This window comes from Lolium rigidum, chromosome 7, assembly GCF_022539505.1.
Source record: "Lolium rigidum isolate FL_2022 chromosome 7, APGP_CSIRO_Lrig_0.1, whole genome shotgun sequence".
NCBI classification, from domain to species: Eukaryota; Viridiplantae; Streptophyta; class Magnoliopsida; order Poales; family Poaceae; genus Lolium; species Lolium rigidum.
Window position 1 is genome coordinate 182,252,631 of NC_061514.1, and position 21,531 is coordinate 182,274,161.

At 50.7% G+C, this 21,531-nt stretch overlaps 1 protein-coding gene and 1 pseudogene across 1 annotated transcript; both read right to left on the reverse strand.

Annotated features, from left to right (window-relative positions):
- Positions 1-11,396: 11,396 nt before the first annotated feature.
- LOC124674347 lies at positions 11,397-12,125 on the reverse strand. The gene is made up of 2 exons (XM_047210383.1): positions 11,672-12,125; positions 11,397-11,510 (listed from the first exon to the last, which is right to left on the reverse strand). Exons 1-2 carry the CDS (start codon positions 12,099-12,101, stop codon positions 11,452-11,454), a joined length of 489 nt encoding a protein of 162 aa, XP_047066339.1. The 5' UTR covers positions 12,102-12,125; the 3' UTR covers positions 11,397-11,451.
- Positions 12,126-13,541: 1,416 nt separating this feature from the next.
- On the reverse strand, positions 13,542-21,427 carry LOC124672347 (annotated as a pseudogene).
- Positions 21,428-21,531: the final 104 nt, after the last annotated feature.

Consider the following 21,531-nt stretch of genomic DNA (forward strand, 5'->3'; position numbering starts at 1 on the left):
TTCGACCGCCAGGGCATCGAGGACGGCGACCTGGAGCAGAAGATCTGGACGCCGGATCATGCTGATCCGGCTGACCAAGCCGGCGATCAAGCCGGTGACGACGAGCTGCCGGAGGTGCCCGACCAAGGCGGCCAGGGGGAACACAACCCGCCGCCCTCGCCAGAGCACCAGGGGCCGATCCCCGCGGTGCCCCTTCGCGCGAGGTCGCCTGCCGCCTCGGCGACTTCTGCGCCCAAGGGGAAGAAGCGGGCCAGCGGCGGGTCCACGGTCGCGCTGGAGGCTAAGGCCAAGAAGCAGCGCTGGCTGGCGCCCAAGAAGGTTCCGGAGCAGGCCGGGTAAGTCTCTTTTCTTCGTTGTTTGATTCCTTTTCTTTCCTTTCTTTTTATACTTACCTTCTCTTGTTTGTCCGACTAGGGTTCCGATAAAGTTCACCCAGGGCGGCGGCTCTCGGCAGGCTCCCCGCATCGTGTCGCCGCTCCAGCGGCAGAGGAGGGAGCCGACCCCGCAGCCTTCGACGCGTGCGCGCACGCCGCCCGTTGTTGTCGTGCCGCCTGCGGCTACGCCGCCTTCCGCGGGGGCGTCTTCTTCAACTGCACCTCCTTCTGCGCCTGGCAGCGGCGCCCAGGGTGAGCCGTCACGCCGGCCTACTCTGGACGATATGTTTCCGCGTCGCGCTCGATTTGTGGAGCCAGCGGCCGGAGCCGGCAGGGGTGTGCCGCCTGCGACCGGAGGCGGAGCTGGCGGGGCTACGCCGCCTGCGACTGGAGTCGGCGGTGCCGCACCCAGCGTCGTGGTGCTGGAGGATAGCCCGGAGGGAGCGCCTCAGGCGCCGGAGACGGCGGCCCCCACCGGGCCGACTGGTTCAACTGCGCCGCCTCCGTCTTCGAAGCCGTCGAGGGAGGAGCCGGCCAGGGCGGAGCCGGCAAGGGATGAGTCGGCGCGCTCGAGGGACGCCGGCTCCCGGGCGTTGGTGAGGATGGAGGGCTCGTCGGAGCCGTCCGAAGGCCTACACGTGGCCAAGGGCGCCCGGCTGCTGAACGTGGCGTCTGCCTCCGACTCCAGCCTCGGTTCGGCCGGCACTATGGAGAAGGCGTGGCACCAGGCGGACGCCTGCGAGGTGACCAGCCGGGAGGGGCAGCCAGGCGTGGCGCCCATGAAGATGTTCTTCTCCGGCTTCCGCGCCAACCTAAGGGCCAGGGCCGCTGAGACCCTCACCAACCTGGCGAAGTTGGAGGAGGCTGACAAGGTAGGTATCTTATCTCGTTTTTTGCAATTTTGTTGTTATCCTGGTAGCCCTCCGAGACATGGGCCGGCTGCTTGGAGCCGGTCCGGGTTTCTCCTAGACATCTGACTCTGTTTCCTCTCAGACGGTTGAGGAGCGACGCACCGTCTTGTACAACCAGGTCGTGACCCGCTACCACAAGGCCAAGATTGAGCGGGCCGGCTTGGCTCGTGAGCTGGAGCCTGCCAAGGGTAGGGTTTTCTTCCTTTTGACTTGACTTCTTTTTCTTTGGTTTCACTTGGCTAACGACTTTTCTTGCCGACTTGCATCTGAAGCCGCCCGGGTCCCGCAACTGGAGGCGGATCTTCGGGCCGCCCGCGCCCAATGCGCCGAGAGCGAGGAAGCGGGCCGGGCTGCTGCCGCCAAGCTGAAGGTGGCTGAGGGGGAGCTGACGCGGCTGCGCCGGCTTAAGGATAACCACCTCAAGGAGCTCGCCGCCCTCAAAAAGGCTGAGGAGGAGAAGGTGGAGGACCTGAGCAAGCGGCTGGAGGAGGTGGACAAGAAGCGGCTTGCGCTTCGCCAAGAGGTGACCGCTAAGTCCGAAGAGTTGTCGGCCACTGCCAAGCGATGGGTGGATGAGATTAGCGGGCTCGACCGCGGCTTGGCGGGTGAGTCCTTGTATTTTTCTCTTTCCTTCCCCTTTGCCGGCTTTCGGCCGTCGGCTGCCGGCTTAGGTTGGCAGCCGGCGGCAGAAACTTTGATTTTTTCGATATCTCCATCTTCAGGCTGGGGGCAGTCGGTTCATGCCGGCTGCCGCCAGGCTTTTTTCTCTTAACTTCGGAATCTCCATTTTCAGGCTGGGGGGCAGTCGGTCCATGCCGAGTGCCGCCAGGCTTACTTTAGAGCTTCGGAATCTCCATCTTCAGGCTGGGGGCAGTCGGTTCATGCCGAGTGCCGCCAGGCTTACTTTAGGACTTCGGAATCTCCATCTTCAGGCTGGGGGCAGTCGGTTCATGCCGAGTGCCGCCAGGCTTACTTTAGGACTTCGAAAATTTGCATTTTTCTGCCTTTTTCCGGCTTCGATAGACTTCTGACGTGCTTCTTCTTTGCAGCGGCCTTTCCTGAGGCGCAGGAGGCGGCGCTGAAGGCAGTCGGCGAGGCGCGAGATGCACGCCGGCAGGCCAATGGCGAACAGAGCGGGGATTACTTCTCCATGGACGACTACCTGGCGGCCATGGCTGCCCGCGTGGAGCCCATCACGAAGCTTGGCTGGGAGCTCCGGAAGGCGGCGGAGGAGCTGATCCGGCTGCTGTGGCCTACTGAGACGCTGCCGCAGGACCTCTCCAACCTCATCACCTGGCTGGAGAAGGCGCCTGACCACTTCCTCGACTCGAGGGAATCTGCTGCGCGCGCTGGGGCCGACATGGCGCTCTCCTTCATCCTCTCCTGGTATGACGAGGTCAGCCTCGAACAGCTGGAGAATCGGCGAGCCGACGTGGAGGACAGGCTTCCGGCCGAAACCAAGACCGCCCGGCTTGCCCGTGCCTGCGCCATTGCCGACTTTGTCGACAAGGGCCTCTTCGTCGAGGATCCGAATCCGCCGTCTGATGACGAGGGCGAGGAGACGGAAGATGAAGAGGCGGAGGACATGCCTGAGGATGACCCGCCGGCCGGCTCCGCTGATGCTCCCCCGGCTGGTCCTAATCCAGCCGGTGCTTAGTTTTACCTGTCTATGTTTCGCTTTTGCCAAGACAATTTGTTAAATCCCCGGGATGCCGGGTGCATATGTAAGACAATATTTATCCTTTTATTAGGGCACTTTAATGTGTTTGTTAATCATTGTGTGCCGGCTTGCTTTCTTCCGACTTGTTCGCTTTTTCCCATCCGCCCCACTCTTTGGCTTTGCCCTTGCCGATCGTACGTCCGACTTGCGGTCCGTCGCCGGATCAAGAGCGTGCCGCTGGGTGAGGCCGATAGTATTTCAGTCGAACGAGCCGAGTTCGGCAATCCGGCACTTTTATGAAGAGTTGTGCAAGAATCGATTCGCTTTCACTCTTTCCCTTAGCCGTCTTTCGCGTGCCGGCTCCCTAGGCACTTACTCCCGCCAGCCGGACAGCCGGGTTGCGGTCTGTAGCTGGATCGGAAGCCGGCTGTCGGAAACCGGATCACGTTACTAAGCCGGCCGCGTGAGAGGGTGTTAGCCAATCGGTGAAAACAATAGAGTACGCGAAAAACTTGTTGAAATCGGCGCTCTTGGCGCTTGCTTTTACATAGCTTACAAAAAAGGAGTACAAGGGATACATACATTACTGCTCTCAAGTATAAAATGGGTGGAGCAAGTTGACATTCCAGGGACGTTTAGTCTCCTCGTCAGCCTTGTCCGGCTTGTTCTTTCTAGCCTCTTGGGCATCTATGAGATAGTAGGAATCATTGCCTACCGCCTTGCTCACGATGAAGGGACCCTCCCATGGGGATGACAGTTTATGTTGTCCGGCTGTCCGTTGGATCAGCCGGAGCACTAGGTCTCCTTCTCGGAATGCTAAGGACTGGACCTTCCGGCTGTGATAGCGTCGGAGGCTCTGCTGGTATATGGTAGACCTGGACTCGGCCATCAGCCGGACCTCTTCGACCAGGTCGACTCCATCTTCACGAGCTTCTTTGGCTTCAGCTTCTGTGTAAAGCTTGATCCTTGGCGCGTCGTGCTCGATATCAGTCGGCAGGACGGCTTCGGCCCCGTATACGAGGAAGAAAGGAGTGTAGCCGACTGAGCGGTTTGGCGTCGTGCGCAGGCTCCACGATGCGCCGGGCAGCTGCTCAATCCAGCCGGCCGGCTGCTCGCTCGAGCGGCTCCACCAGCCCGGGCCGGATGCCGGCTAGGATCAAGCCGTTGGCCTTCTCCACTTGTCCATTGGACTCCGGGTGCGCCACGGATGCTAGGTCCATTTGGATCCCCATTTCTCCGCAGTAACGCTTGAAGACGCCTTCGGCGAAGTTGCTGCCGTTGTCATTGATGATGCTGTGGGGGTAGCCGTACCTCACAATTATTTCTTTGAGGAATGTGACGGCTGTGGAGCCGTCCAGCTTCTTGATCGGCTTGGCTTCGATCCACTTGGTGAATTTGTCAATCATCACCAAGAGGTTTGTCATGCCGCCTCGCGCGGTTCTGAATGGGCCCACCATATCCAAGCCCCACACGGCGAATGGCCAAGTGATGGGGATGGTTTTCAAGGCGGAAGCCGGCGAGTGCCTTTTCTTGGCGAAGCGCTGGCAGCCGTTGCATTTCTTCACCAGCTCTTCACGCGTCTCCGAGCGCGATCGGCCGGTAAAAACCGTGCCGGAAGGCTTTGGCCACTATGGCTCTGGAGGAGGCGTGGTGGCCGCACTCTCCCTGATGGATTTCCCGTAGGAGTTCAATCCCTTCAGCCGGCTCTACGCACCGCTGGAGCACCCCACTTACGCTGCGTTTGTACAGCTCGTGGTTGATGGTGGTATAGGCCTTGGCCCTTCTCTCAATCTGCCTGGCTTGAACCCTGTCATTGGGCAGCACACCATCGGTGAGGTAGGAGAGGAATTCTTGTGCCCATGATGGTAAGCATTTTATTTCAAACACGCTGACCACCAGGGCCTCCATCTTCGGAGCTTCCGGGTTCGACTGCATGGTCGCCGGGTTCGGCTGTGAAGCCGGCGGGTTCGGCTGAGAAGCCCCCGAGTTTGGCTGAGAAGCCCCCGGGTTGGATTGAGAAGCCCCCGGGTTCGGCTGTGGAGCCGGCGGGTTCGGCTGATGAGCCCCCGACTTGGGCGATGAAGCCCCCGGGTTCGGCTGAGAAGCCCCCGGGTCAGCCGGCACGAATATGGAATCCGAGACCGGTGACGGTGTGATGGACGGCTTCTTGAGGACCGCCAGGGCAACGCCCAGCGGAATAGCTTGCCGGGTTGAGCCAATCTTAGATAGGGCGTCAGCCGCCTCGTTGTTTGCTCGCGGCACATGATGGAATTCACAGCCATCGAAGAAGCCGGATAGCTGCTGGACGTGGAAACGGTATGAGGCCATGTTGGCGTCCTTCGCGTCCCAATCGCCAGATGCTTGCTGTATGACCAAGTCGGAGTCGCCGAAGCAAAGAATGCGACGCACGCCTATCTCCTTGGCCAGCTTCAGCCCGTGGATGAGCGTCTCATACTCCGCCACATTGTTGGATGCGGCGAAGTGGATCTGCAGGACGTAGTCCAGCCGGTCTCCCTTGGGAGAGGTGACGACGATGCCGGCTCCCAAGCCATTTCGCATCTTCGAGCCGTCGAAGTGCAGCTTCCAGTGTGTGGAGTCGGGTACAGGCGGCAGGTACTGCATCTCGGCCCAGTCGACGAAGAAGTCCGCGAGGATCTGCGACTTGATGGCCGTGCGTGGCTCGTAGATGATGGTGTGGGCAGCTAGCTCCAGGGCCCACTTGGCAACCCGGCCATTGGCGTCCTTGCTACCAATGATCTCCGCCAAGGGTGCTGTGGCCACCACCTTGATGGGGTGCTCCTGGAAGTAGTGCTTGAGCTTCTTGGCCGCCATGTACATGTCATAGGTGACCTTCTGGTAGTGGGGGTAGTTTTGCTTCGACTGGGACAGCACTTCGCTGAGGTAGTAGACTGGGCGCTGGACCGACTGCTCCTTGCCGGCCTCTTTGCTAACTTCCTTGCGCTCCACCACCAGGACGACGCTAACCACACGATTGGTGGCAGCGATGTACAACAGCATCGGCTCCATTGAAGCCGGCGATGCGAGGATGGGCGCGGTCGAGAGCACGCGCTTCAAGTCACGGAAGGCTTCATCCGCCTGCGGTGACTGATACGTCTCCGACGTATCGATAATTTCTTATGTTCCATGCCACATTATTGATGATATCTACATGTTATATGCACATTTTATGTCATATTTATGCGTTTTCTGGAACTAACCTATTGATGAGATGCCGAAAGGCCAGTTGCTGTTTTCTGCTATTTTTGGTTTCAGAAATCCTAGTAACGAAATATTCTCGGAATTGGACGAAATCAACGCCCAGTGTTCCTATTTTGCCCGGAAGCATCCGGAACACACGAGAACCGCCAGAGAGGGGGCACAGGCCCACCAAACCCTAGGCCGGCGCGGCCAAGGGGGGGCCGCTCCCCCCTATAGTGTCGGCGCCCCTTCGACCTTCTGACGCCGCCTCTTCGCCTATATAAAGCCCCTGGACCTAAAACTTCGATACGGAAAAGCCACGGTACGAGAAACCTTCCAGAGCCGCCGCCATCGCGAAGCCAAGATCTGGGGGACAGGAGTCTCTGTTCCGGCACGCCGCCGGGACGGGGAAGTGCCCCGGAAGGCTCCTCCATCGACACCACCGCCATCTCCATCAACGCTGCTGTCTCCCATGAGGAGGGAGTAGTTCTCCATCGAGGCTCGGGGCTGTACCGGTAGCTATGTGGTTCATCTCTCTCCTATGTACTTCAATACAATAATCTCATGAGCTGCCTTACATGATTGAGATTCATATGATGATGCTTGTAATCTAGATGTCATTATGCTAGTCAAGTGGGTTTTACTTATGTGATCTCCGGAGACTCCTTGTCCCACATGTGTAAAGGTGACGAGTGTGTGCACCGTGTGGGTCTCTTAGGCTATATTTCACAGAATACTTATTCACTGTTATGAATGGCGTAGTGAAGTGCTTATTTATATCTCTTTATGATTGCAATGTGTTTTGTATCACAATTTATCTATGTGCTACTCTAGTGATGTTATTAAAGTAGTTTTATTCCTCCTGCACGGTGTAATGGTGACAGTGTGTGCATCCGTGTTAGTACTTGGCGTAGGCTATGATTATGATCTCTTGTAGATTATGAAGTTAACTATTGCTATGATGGTATTGATGTGATCTATTCCTCCTAGATAGTGTGAAGGTGACAGTGTGCATGCTATGTTAGTACTTGGTTTAGTTGTGTTGATCTGTCATGCACTCTAAGGTTATTTAAATATGAACATTGAATATTGTGGAGCTTGTTAACTCCGGCATTGAGGGTTCGTGTAATCCTACACAGTTAGTGGTGTTCGTCATCCAACAAGAGGGTGTAGAGTATGCATTTATCTATTCTGTTATGTGATCAAAGTTGAGAGTGTCCACTAGTGAAAGTCTAATCCCTAGGCCTTGCTAAATACTGCTATCGCTGCTTGTTTACTGTTTTACTGCGTTACTACTGCTGCGTTACTACTACTTGTTTACTGTCCTAGGCAAAGCACTTTTCTGGTGCCGTTGCCACTGCTCATACTTATTTATACCACCTGTATTTCACTATCTCTTCGCCGAACTAGTGCACCTATTAGGTGTGTTGGCGACACAAGAGACTTCTTGCTTTGTGGTTGCAGGGTTGCATGAGAGGGATATCTTTGACCTCTTCCTCCCTGAGTTCGATAAACCTTGGGTGATCCACTTAAGGGAAACTTGCTGCTGTTCTACAAACCTCTGCTCTTGGAGGCCCAACACTGTCTACAAGAATAGAAGCACCCGTAGACATCAGTGACCAGACGAACTTGTCCGATTTCTTCAGCAACTGGTACAGGGGCAGTGCCTTCTTCCCTAGCCGGCTGACGAAGCGGCTCAAGGAGGCCAGGCATCCGGTGAACTTCTGGACGTCCTTGAGGCACTGCGGCAGTTCCATCTTCTCAATGGCACTGATCTTCTCCGGGTTGGCTTCGATTCCTCGCTGAGAGACGAGGTAGCCCAGGAGTTGGCCGGGCGGCACGCCGAACGTGCACTTGGCCGGGTTGAGCTTCATCCGGAATCTTCGCAGATTGGTGAAGGTTTCTCTCAGGTCATCAAGGAGGGTAGGCATCTCCTTGGTTTTTACAACGACATCATCCACATATGCGTGAACGTTTCTGCCGATTTGATCCTGCAAACACTTTTGCATGCACCTTTGATAGGTGGCGCCTGCATTTTTCAAGCCGAATGGCATGGTGGTGTAGCAGTAAGCCCCATACGGGGTAATGAACGAAGTCTTTATTTGATCATCCGGATTCAAAGGAATCTGGTGGTAGCCTGAATAGGCATCTAGAAAAGACAACAGTTCACAGCCGGCAGTCGAGTCTATGACTTGATCTATGCGCGGCAGGGGGAAGGGGTCCTTCGGGCACGCCTTGTTGAGGCTGGTGTAGTCGATACACATGCGCCAGGAGCCGTTCTTCTTCAAAACCAGGACCGGGTTCGCCAACCAGTCCGGGTGCAGCACTTCCATGATGAAGCCGGCTGCGAGGAGCCGGGCGATTTCTTCACCGATGGCCTTCCTTCTTTCTTCGGTGAAGCGCCTGAGGGGCTGCTTCACCGGCTTGGCTTCGAGCCTGACGTGGAGGTGGTGCTCAGCCAACTCCCTCGGCACACCCGGCATGTCCCTTGGAGACCATGCGAAGATGTCCCGATTCTCACGGAGGAAGCTGGTGAGCTCGCTTTCCTATTTGCTGCTCAAGCCGGCACCGATGGTGACGTACTTGTCCGGCTGCGCCGGGTCGAGCAGGATCTTCTTGGTGTTGTCGGCCGGCTAGAAGTGAGTCGTCCCAGCCTGGTTGCCCACAGCCGGCATGTCCACCTGCGCGGCCTTAGCCAAGGCGACGGCGTCGTGGATGAGCTGCTTCTCGGTGCCGATGACCAGCGTCTGGGCCATCTTGGAGCTCTGCGTGGCGCGGTCCATGGAGCGGCGGTAGTCGCCGGCTACGGTGATGACCCCTTTCGGGCCAGGCAGCTTCATCTTCAGGTACCCATAGTGGGGCACCACCATGAACTTGGTCAGGGCCGGCCTGCCCAGGAGCGCGTGGTAGGGACTGACGAGGTCCACCACCTCGAACTCGATCCTTTCGGTGCGGAAGTGATCCGGCTTCCCGAACATCACCTCCAGCGTGATCCGGCCAATCGGCTGGCAGCAGTGGCCCGGCACGATGCCATGGAAGACGGTGGGGGTGGGACGCAACTCGGCTTCTTGGATGCCTAGCTTGCGGGCGGTGTCGCGGTAGAGGATGTTGATGCTGCTGCCCCCGTCGATGAGGACGCGCGAGAAGCGCACGCTGCGCCGGGTTGTGCCAATGGTGGGGTCAAGGACCAGGAGGGACAAGAACAAGCCGGGTTGTGCCAATGGCGCGTGGCAGTCGCGGGTGGTGTGGTTGGAGGGGTTCTTGCCGCTGTGGTACTTGCACGGCGAGTCGAGCATCTGCTTGAAGGTGTACTTCGGCTTCCAGGGCCGGTACTGCTTCTGGCGCCGGCTGCCGCCAGCCGCCGTGTGGTCCGACACGGCTGCCACATGGGCAGAACCGTACCGGCGGTCCGGCTGGTCGTTGTGCCGCTTGCTGCGGTAGTTGTCCCGCCGGCTGCCATGAGAGGCGCCTTCGACTGGCCTTCCCCGGCCGACGAGCCACAGAGAAGACGGCCCCTGTGGCCATACATGAGGCTCTCTGAAGCGCTGAAGCGCGATGAGGCACGCCCGATTCAGGGAAGGAAGGAAGCTCGGCCCCCGCTCCGGCGAAGCTCCGGCGGATCTGGTGGGCGGCGGCGAGTGTGGGTGTTGGGCGTGGGTGACTCCGGGGTCCTGACTGTATTTTTCTGTCTTCCGGGGGCCTTTTCGCCATTGTGCAGGGACATGTGTCCCTTCTGCTGTTTACCTTGTCTTAAGCATTCTGTACTGCTTTGGTTAATATATTGATGCTTACAGTCGCAAAAAAAAAAAACAAGCTCGTCGGCTGGCAGCTAAGGCTAGGGACATATAGGCTAATATCATTGACAACCAGCTCCTGGGGTAGGACGGACTCCAACCATTAACATGAAACCGTAAATAGTAGGAAAACACTGGAGACACTAAATCCAAAGAACAGAGATACACACGGTGCTTATCATTTCTCCTTGCTCTCATCCACGAAATCCAGAAAAAGAAAAACATTGCAAGATCACCCACAAGGGCTCCCTGAGAGCAGGAGGAAATGCAACGAACATTCAAACTTGCTGGCAAGACCCAACAGCATGAGAAAATCCACCAGGTGACACCAAAACACGTAGTAGTAGATAGGTCATTGCTATCACAAAACCCCAAATTGCCAACTTGTGATCATCATTCTAGTTGATGAACCCGTGGTTCCCTGGTATTTGTGCTATCTTTGTTCTAGCCTTGCATATAAGGAGACGGGGAACATTAGACATATTTCAATGTACGATTCTGAAGAACACTAGAGCAGCCAGCTCTGATTGTCACCTTCCTTCAAGACCATGAAGGGTGGTAGCAAGATCAGCATGGTTCTCTCAATTCAACAGCAGCTACAGCAGATTTAACACATCTTCCGTCTCCAAGCACAAGACCCGCCGGAAATTGGAAAACATAAGCGCGGAGGTTGCACATCTAGAGAACAAATATACCTTAACATCTGCAGTTATGCATCAAACAGCATAACCACTGAATGATTGCTTTGCAAACCCTTAAGCCCAAGTTGTTAAGGATACAGCACAAGCCTGAATCATTAAACGCAATCACAAATTTTGCAGGACCAACACGTGAAATTATAAGGTTCACGCAGACAAGCAGCTCACATAGCTAAAGCTTAGACATATCAGTTCCAATCTTGTCCGACATTCCTTCAGGTTTTGCAGCACTTGGCTAAACTTATCATATACATTCATCCAACTTCCTATTGGCCACGCCAGGCATGAAACGAACATCTTCTCAAACAAGACATTAGGTAAACACATATATTAGATATGTGGTTGCTTACTTAGTTAACTTACCCAACTTATAAAAACAATTTAAGGCTCCAAACCATACCAACAGAAGAACACTCAAGTGAATGGATTATGGATAGATCACAGTGCAATCTGCCACTAAAACACGTTATGAACACCTGGTAAGATACGATGCATGATACCTTACCTTCCAAAAAGATAAGACCCCAAACAGCACGGTAGCTTAAAACGGACCTAAAAAGACGAAGCCACCAACTTCATCAAGTATCTGAAAACATATCGCAACTTCACACGCACGCACCCACGCACTGACACAGATTGACGAAATTATGGAACTGAATTAAGTTACTCACAAAGCAAACAGCATGAGAAATCAACCAAGTAACACCGAAACACCTAGTACTGAAATAGTTCATTACTACGTCACAAACCCTTAATTGACTCTATGAGATTATCCATCTTATTGGTGAGACGCACAACTGGGGTCTGTCCAACACATCACAGGTGACGCGCAGCAACCGATGCCCCTGCCGGAAAACTTGCTCCAGTTTGCCTTTCTGCAGAAAATGAACAAGTTTTGTTAGTGTGGCTCCAAATGTTTTGGTTCATTGGTTTTGACAATAAAATGAATCAAAAGGAGAAAACAGGATACTAGTTAGAATGCTAGATTGTGTAGCAAAAGCACGTCTAGCTAGATCGAGGATTACAGCAACAATACCTGGTGGATTGTAAAAGCTCATGAAGGGGAAGAGGGGCCGAATGTCTTGTCCTTCACATAACTTTCTTGACCGCAGCAACTTGAGATCAATAGCGTAGACACCAAGAGCTGTGGTGGCGAAGATGATATTGGCACCCTCCACGGAGCCAATCAACTCCACTTTGATCGCAGGATCTCCAATGGGGAGAAACGGTATGAGATTAATGACTCTATGTTCTGTCCATGCTGCAATTCCGTCAGGACCCACCTCCCTTGACCACAGGTGAAGGCTGAGCTTGTCCAGGTGGGCGACTCCCAGCCTTCCATCCTCTGTTGCCATGAGAAGGGTGCCCCGGTCGTAAACAGCCGCCGCTGCCGGCAGGACGATCAAAGAGAGGTAATGCCTTCCTACGTCGTACTTGAGAACTCGAGCGCCTTGTGGCCCAGACATGAGGAGGAAGTGGAGGGAGTCTTCAACGAGCACACTCGTGCATCGCAGTAAGGTAGCCGTCATCGACGGGGTCAAGCCCGTCGAAGAGGTCAAGCTCCACGACAAAGTGATGCTCGTCGACAAGGGCAAGCTCAGACGTCGGCGTGCTCCACTCACCCGTCTCCGACGAGTACTTGTAGGCGGTTACGCTCCCCACCTCCGCATCAATACCGACAAAAACAACATGGAAAGGGCCCTTGTGGCAGCTGGTGTGGTCGCAGCCGTCCACAGCACATAGCACCGCGGTCCCGAGATAGAACAAGGACCTGCGGGGGTCGCTCACCACTTTTCGGCGGTCCGTCATGGGGTCCCAGACCACAAGCTCCATGGGCACCTCACAGTTGTCGAGGAGGACACGGCCATGGCGGCAGTCGCACACGGTGAAGTCAGCCAGCTCGGGGGTCAAAAGTGCATGGGAGGGAGGACCCAGTGGTGGGGACAAAGCGACTGACGCAGCTCACCTCACTGTTGTAGATGAAGCCAAGCATAGGAGGCATCCGATTGAACTTGCGGTAGTTGTGGTGGAAACCAGGATCGGAGAGGAGACTGCGCCAGAGATTGGAGAGTACGGATAGGCGGAAAAGGCACGCGGGCTCATCTGGCGGGAGGCGGAAGAGGATCTCATGGACAAGTTCATCCGGCAGATCCGGAACGAGCGTCGCCATGATTTGCAGATCCGGAGGCGGAAGAGGGGATCTCCTTGGAGAAGCCGGAGGCTGAGAATTGCACTTTATTGGAAATAAGAGCTAGTCCTTCTATAGATGGAAAAAAGATTACTTGGCTTACCAAATAGTGATTCAGATCCCACGGCCCCTGCCGTTACTGTCTTCTTGGGCGGTTTCCATTGTTCCCGAGGAGAGGAGATGAACCACAACAAAAGAACAAGCCAAACAATTAATTACAACTAGCTAATAGCCTGTTAATGCTAGCTAGAACACCGCTGGCCAGTTAGCCATCCATGACTAGGAGGTAATGAGAGAAGGGCAGGCACATGTTAGTAGCACCACTGGCACACAGCTTTTTTCTACCTCGATTTTTTCGACTAAACTTTTTTAACTCTGTACACCGAAATTTGAAATCCTGGCTCCGCCCTTGGAGAAGGCACCATGTTACTAGCACCACAGGCACATTTAGCACTGCCTTAATTTCCACCTCTGTCTACTCATTATCCAATGCACGATGTGCTAGTACTACTTTTTTCAAGATGAAAAGGCTTCCTGTACGACATTATTTGTCGAAGTTAAACTTGGAAAGATTGGGACCTTGCTACTAAACACAGCTTATTTGTTTGGTATTTAATTACAACATTCTTTATGTTATATTTATTTTACCCATCGAACCAACCGTACACAGAAGATAAAGTGAAAGAACGGTAATCATCAAACTAGTACCACTTATGCCAAGTGAAGAAGGTACCTGGAAAATATCAACAGCACTCTGCTTTTGGTGCAACTGACGTCTCAAGTTTCCTTATATGTAACATTCAGCCAGTTCAAGTTTTAGATCATATCATAAACACAATGTATTCCATGAACCAATAATCCAATATATACACAATGTAACCAGCAAGGAAAATTACAGTATATGAATACCAAATATTGAACCACAGAAAGTATTGTGTCACCAGGCACAAATTAATTGTTACAGCACTGCTCACAGAGCTCCTCAAATCTGGCCAAGCTGCAAAAAAACACTTATCTGTATGCTTACTTTGACTAAATGTATTTGTGGAAACAGGCAAAATTATATCCCAAACAAAATAACACTGAACTAAGTGGCAAAAGGAACATCATGGGAACGGACCTTTTAAGGAGAGGCTTTGGGTTGTAAGGGAATAAATCCTTCTGATGAAGATCTTCCAATGTTCTCTTTAACGAAAGGAGACATACTTTAGCACTTAAGAAGAGCTCTTTTTCGCTATTACTTCCCTTGTCACGAGAGAAACCTAACTTAGTGTTTTTCAAGGTTCTTTGCCTCTTATAAGTGAGTTTTTGTATTTGCGCCTCGTAAACTGAATCATCAATAAAAGCATTCCAGCACTGGGACACCAGTCGTAAGCATCTGAGACAGAGAGATATACATCACATTGAGGAGCCTATAATAAGATGTATATCTCTCTGTCTTTTTGTGTAGTTTAAATGCATCGAAAAGGTAGGGAAGCTACTAACTGACCGTAATAGATACTGGGCACAATGCACACCTACATCTTTTGATATGAGATAATCAACAAGCACCAAGTGATCATAGCTCAACTGCACAATAAATATAACAACAATTAACAGAATCCTTGGTATATATATTATACAGTCAAAGAGGACAATAAATTTGGTAGGCCTATAGATAACTGACTAATGGGTCAGAAAATGTAGGAGTCCAAAGTGACTCATTTCGTAAGTCTTATCACGAATTTCCAAACAGTCCATATGCCTGAAGGATCCAATGAAATAATCTTTGTTTGTACTTTTGTGCAAACTGCAATGCAATCCTACAATCTGAATGCATGGACCATCTGTAGTTCACCAATATCTGAAGTCTCACACTCTCATTTCAAAAATTAATAATGCTTAAGTTGGGTAAGACATGGTAACAAGAGTTATTTACCTCTAGGTATGGTAGCTGATGTAAATTTATCTGCTCCTATTATCTTGATCATTATTAGGGCCTTAACTAATTAACTGTCTATTTATTTTATGAAGTGCAGTAACCAGAATTTCAGAGCTATAATCAGTAGAGGAGGGCATCTCCTATCTTTTACTGCTTAAGACTACTAGAAGCTTGTTGTTGCATCTTTTACTTAAAAAACAGCATGAAACCATGGAGGCATGAAGTCAAACAGAATGTCAAAATGCTAGTTTTTAGAGATCATTGAGAACGTAGCAAATTCCAATAGAATAAGACGTATAACATGTTGAATGACTCACCAATGAAAGCAATGCGTGGAAAGTATGAACTGGGTCAAAAATGATGGAGAACAGTTTGGCACCAATCAGTTCAGAAGTACATTTACTTTCCATGTTATCTCTGCAAATTCGGACAAAATGTGATAACTAAGATACCTACAGTCTGGATAACCTTCTCAGTGAAATATAATATGGTATATCTTCTGCTTACATTGCCAACGAAATAAGTGGAGCATCCAAAAGCTGTAAGAGAACAATGAATAATATATCGTCCTGCAATATGAAGAAACATATGCCCAATAGTATAAGAATTACTCAACCACGGGGACTATATATAATGATCATGATATCTCACTGATGCTCAAGATGTGCCCAACGCAGAAAGCAACTCTCTAGCTATGCACATAATATAGATCCAAATAGTCTACTGCGAGGAAACAAACTACCTACAGAAGGTGGCAACAAGCTCTTATGAAGATAAAATGATGCAGAAATGCATGAGTGCGAAGATAAAATACAAGCAAGAAATTTGCGGTCTGTGCGGAAGCGATGGCGTTCCGTGACGCAGTTCTGTTTGCACAAGCAAGAAATTTCCGGTCGGTCATCTTTCAGACAGGACTATTCTGAGCTTGTGCGCTGTTGGGAAGCGAGGCAGACAGATCGTTCTATGAGTGCGCCTATGCTTCAGGATGTAAACAAGCTTGTATCTTTTTTCAGTCTTTCGTCAGAATAGTAGAGTCTTGCCAGGTTACAATTAGTCTATAGAGTCCAGTTCAGTTAGTAGTCCAGATAGATTATTAAAATAGGGATATAGGAGTCCTATTCCTAGTTGCATACTTCCAAGTCATAGCCGGTTGGTCCTCCTATACTTGTATCTGGCGGCGTTTGGAGGCAATAAACAATCAATCTATCTTCTATGTGCTATTCTCAACCCCTCTAAATTCTCTTGATCTACCTCCTGCTATCTCATCAAGTCGCCAGAAACGACACCAGGATGCAGAGGAAGAACTCGTCCTCCTGTACCACACCCCTATCACCTTTGAAGCTCTAAGCAGCCACAACAGTGGCTCACCTCTGTGCGCAGTCAGCATGTTTAGGTGGTGTGTCACAAGAATGGCTGGCGGCGAGGCCAGAGTTCTTAGCGGACAGTCTCACCCCTATCACCTTTGAAGCTCTAAGCAGCCACAACAGTAGCTCACATCTGTGCGCGGTCAGCATGTTTAGGTGGTGTGTCACAAGAATGGCTGGCGGCGAGGCCAGAGTTCTTAGCGGACAGTCTCACCCCTATCACCTTTGAAGCTCTAAGCAGCCACAACAGTGGCTCACCTCTGTGCGCGGTCAGCATGTTTAGGTGGTGTGTCACAAGAATGGCTGGCGGCGAGACCAGACTTGTTAGCGGACAGCCTTCATGCTGATTGTAATACTGCTGTCATGATTTAATAAAGTGAGGCAGCCCCCACCCCCCCCCCCCCCCCCCCCCCACACACACACACCTAAAAGACATAATCACACAAGAAAGTTGACAAACTCAAAGAGAGACTAGTTTTTGCCATTTAACTACAATGTTAATGAGCTATCTGTCATTTAGAGCAGAAGTGTACCTCCTCCATATATAACTGCAGAAAGCATAGAACAATGTCTGTCGATGATTTCGAGTCCAAAATCTTGTCTAAGCAACATCTCTGAAACCAGTCTGAGATTTCTGCTAGGCCAAAATAGTTGCAATGATCAATGCAGCCTTGCACTTCATGACCGAATTCATCTTTCTTAGATGAACATTTCTGTCTACTATCATTTCCACTGCAAGCCAAGAATATACAGCAGCTAAGGAACAAACACATAGCCTGCCTTCGTAAGTGTCGAGTAGATTTATCCTGAATCTCACCCAAAAATGGGGATCCTTCTAAGCAGTTCTCCAGTTTACTGATATGTTGGGACATAGGTTCGTGAAGAAGATTCTGGAAGTGGTCTCGGAGTAATTTCAGCAAACAAATAATATGTGAGCAATTCTGCTGCATGTGAGGCTTAAGTCTCATCATTAGCATCTGCATTGAAAAAGCCTGATTGGTGAGTGCTTTCTTACAGATTGTTTCAGTTTCATAAGAAAACTTGATCTGCACACTGATCAGCAAACAACTGTGTTTTAATATGGGTTCATCACTACTGTAAAGAAGCAATAGAAAAGTTCGTGCAGAAAATTACCAGAATTTTGTGCTTATAATACTGAGAGAGACCTTTCGGGATATCCTGTTGCTCTTGTAAGAAAGTCACTAATCTAGGAATGACATCTACAAGCTTCACAAATATATCTCGTCGGCCCGTGTCTTCCATGTCACTTTGCTCAACTAAAGAGCACACGAGCTGGAGGAGACTGCCTGACACAAATCCAAACTGTGCATAATCTCTACTAAAACTATCTCGGTCATCCTTGACAAGGCTTACAACTTTCCCGGCAATGAGTTGGTTACCAGGATGCCAACTTAACTTCTGAATATGATGAATGGACAGGCATATGAAGTCGTCTTTCAATTCAGAGTCACTGAGTTTCAGAAACTTCAAAATAGTGTGTAGTACTCGAAAGAGGCTAGTCATTATCAGCCTACTGATACTGACACATCGTAGTTTAAGTACTACCATAAAGATTTTAATACTGGTGCTACTAGTCATAGTGCTTTGACTTATGCTTTCCACAGCAGAGGAACAACAAGTAGAGACTTTTCCAGAACAATTGGTGGCATCAATTGTAGAATGATTATGAGCGGATACTGTATGTATAGCTGCCCAGACAAGCTCAACAACTGAATCCAAACAGCTTTCTATGAATACAGCAACAGAAGCACAATAATAAATAAATAATTCTATAAAGAGGTGTATGCACCATAAAACAAGGAGAAGGTCACGAGCAGCATACAAACTTCATTAGGGAATTAGAGATGGCCATCAAGATATTCCCAGCTGAGTGCTTAATATAGTCACTACAGAAATGATGTAACCCAACCTGAAAAGCATCGGGGTAACATAATAGATGTTCAGTAGCTCACTAGACATGATATTCTGGGCTGCTACAATACAAAAGAGCGTAAATTAACAACACACTAACCAATATTCGTTGCATGAATTTAAGTGAACAGTGTAAAAGAACGATGAAAATCACCAAAGCAAAAGGTTATGCCAATCTGAGCCTAGTGACAGCACCACATGCAGTTCTGCACATGCTAGATGATAGATGAGGCATCATTGGCATGAACAGGATGGAGACGCTAGAGGTCATACAGGAAGCAACAAAACATTTATGCTAGATTGCTACTTCAAGAATAAAATGATATCTTCATTACAGACCTGAAGGCTCCGCATGCAATACAATAGCCTGAATTGATGCCACCTCAAACTATCAATCTAATACTGAAATAATAAAGGCCTCAAAGTTCCAAAACTTCTTCAGGCCAATTGTTGGTGCAATGATGTTGTTCCATGTCCATTTTCATGTATGTTTAGTTTGACACGTCAACACTACCTATGGAGAAAATTATGACATCGGATGCAATGACCCAAAGTTGACTGGCATAAAGTTTCACTCTTCTAATGTCAAAAGTATACCTCAAAATTGTCAAAGCAGGAGGTTGCAGAAAAATGTTAGCCAAAATCTACTATTATAGTCTGTGATGCCTGGTAAAAAAATATCTTCAAAAAAAAGGTACTACCGCCAAAAACCCTTGGGCCAAATTATGATGCATGCGCATCGTAGAACAGGTCGGTCCAGGTGGTGGCCAGGCATGTAGCATCATGGCGAAAGAATATGAGGCATTGATGACAGCATATGAGAAGTTCTTACCAATATGGAGGTTATATTGGCCAGGCAGCTAAACCCATCATCAAAGTGGTGGTCTGGTGGCAAACTGCAACTGTGAGCTTCTCCCGAACAGGAGACAATCTCCAAAAGGCAAGAGGATGAAACAGATAAATATGTATTATCTCTTAATAACTTTGTACTAAACTGAAGAATGAAGATGCAGAATAGCAGATCAACATGAATTTCAAATTAACAAAATATAAAGAATAAGACACAAGACAAGGGCATGTGATATCAGTAAACTCAAAATTTGATATGGTACAGAATATATCAGCAAACCTACATAAAACCTGTATGTTTCAAGCCATGCGCAGCCCAGTTTGTCAGTTCCAAACAACTAACCAAAACCCACACTATCAGTAGCATGATTGGCACACTCAAGATGCTCCATGAGGACATCTTACAATGCCGACAACACTTATGTGCTACTCCCTTCGTTCCGGAATATAATATGTTTTGGACATTTCAATATGGACTACATACAGACTGAAATGAGTGAACATACACACTGGGATGTGTTTAGATACATATGATTCAGAAAAGGATAGAGCATCTTATGATTCGGAACGGACTGATACTAGTTACATGTTTCGTCTAATTCAGTAAGAACCCTAAAGCCAACCATCAGAGCAACTGATAAATGGCTCAGGCAAATCCAACTAAAAACTACATAAATAAAAAATAAGTCAAAACATAAGCAACTGGAATCTAAAGTAATACCTCATCCGATGCATCCCCATCGTCCACCTCCTCCTCCTCGTCCCATCCTCGAATTGCCTTGTTTACCTAAGGAAAAAACCCCAACAGTCATGGGAAGAACAGGAACAAACAACGCTCAAATCGAAGCTAGAGGATTACCCGGGCGAGCGTCAGGAGTACGCACCGCTCTTCCTCTCTCAAGAGCTCTGGCCGCCGAGTCCCCGGCGGTTCGGGTTCCTGCACAGGGGAAGACGGCGTGACGTGAGAGGATACGTGGGAAGGCCGGGGTTACCAGATACCGGCGTCCCGAGTTGCCTACCAAGTAGGGGAGGAGGGAGTCGGCGACGAGATCGCAGAGGCGCGCGAGGTGCTGCCTCTCCCGCCACCGCCGCCGCTGCGCCTGTGGGTTTGATTCGAATCCATGCTCCGGAGTCCGAACTGAGCACGCTCTGGCCTTCTCAAGGCATAAGCGGATTCTTCGTTTCCGCTTTTGCAGTGAGAACACGAGAAACTGTTTTCTCTATCTCTATCTATATCTCTATCTCTATCTCTACTTCTATTCTATATAAAAAGGAGGAACTGTTTCCTCCGGTCAAAGTTTTGTCCTACATATTTTTTATCTGATCATTTTACTCTCCCACCAAATCGCATAATACGTACGAGATAACACATTACCGGTCAAAGAAACCCTCGTATGCTTCCCACCGAGGAGAGAACCCTAAGAGAATCTCTAACGAGTCCGTAAATCACGCCGGAACCGTATTTTTCCGACCGATTTACGGGTTCGGGTCGAAAGTGGCGCAGAACAGAGACTGAACTCGCCGTCCGGCCCGAAAAACTTTTTCAGGGGCCCGAAAATTTTTAGACTCGACCCTTACTAATACAGACCAAAAGATGATTTACAGATCCAAAACTGAACGGACTTCTCCAGCGCCGCCATCCATACAACCGCCTTCAGCCACTGATTTTTAGCTGCTTTGCTAAAATTATGCGACCGGGCTAAGCTCACGGCTGCAGACGGGACACCCGGTGGACGGACACGGCAAGCCATGGCGCGAGGCGGTGGCGGGCAGCAGCGGCCAGCATCTAGCAGCGACCGAGCTCCACGCAGCGGCCGGAACAGCAGCTAGGAGTGGCTCGAGCAGCTAGCACCTCCTAGCTCCTCACAAGCTAATAGCTAGCAGCAGGCGTGCGGCACGGTGGCTTGGTTGCATGGGCAGCAACGCGCAGCAGCATCACGCGGCCGCGTTCGGCCGCGCTGCCTAGTCCTGCATCCAATCGGCTCTTTCCGCACTCGGTTCTTCTCTGCGTGACTGTCCTCTTCTCATCCCCAAGCTCATGGCTGCAGGCAGGGGCGCAAATGACGGCCGCGTGGGGAGATCTAGGCAAAGTCGTGGGGAAGAAGATGATGATTTTCCGAATATTATGTTTTTCAGTTTTAGTTTACGGGTTCTGTTCTGCGTCAGTCTTTTTGCGATCCGTAAACACGTTTTCGGAAGACTGAACTCGCGTTTTTCGGTTTGCACTTTTACGGGCTCTACTAGAGATGCTCTAATGCTCCCCAACGCCTGGATCGAAATCCCCACCGCCCATTCCCGCTCGTCGCCGCGCCCCGCCCTCCCAATCTCTTTTCATCTCCGACCAGCGCCGCCTCTGTAGGCTGCGTTGTCCGAGTTGTATGACGGGCTCCCACGGACCATCCTCTCGGCGGCGAACAGGAAGAAGGGGAAGATGGACGAAGGACGCGTGGATGGCAGCAGCGGCGAAAACCGTGGAGGCGACCCAGCAAATCCTCGCGCCTGCACGCAAATTCGCGCCTCCGCCGCCACCGTTGTCATCGTCGACGTTCTTCGGCCTGCCGCTTGGAGAAACTTCCGCGAATTCCACAGAATCCGCGTCCAAGGACGGAGCCGCCGCCACATCCGAAGTTGATTCCCAACAT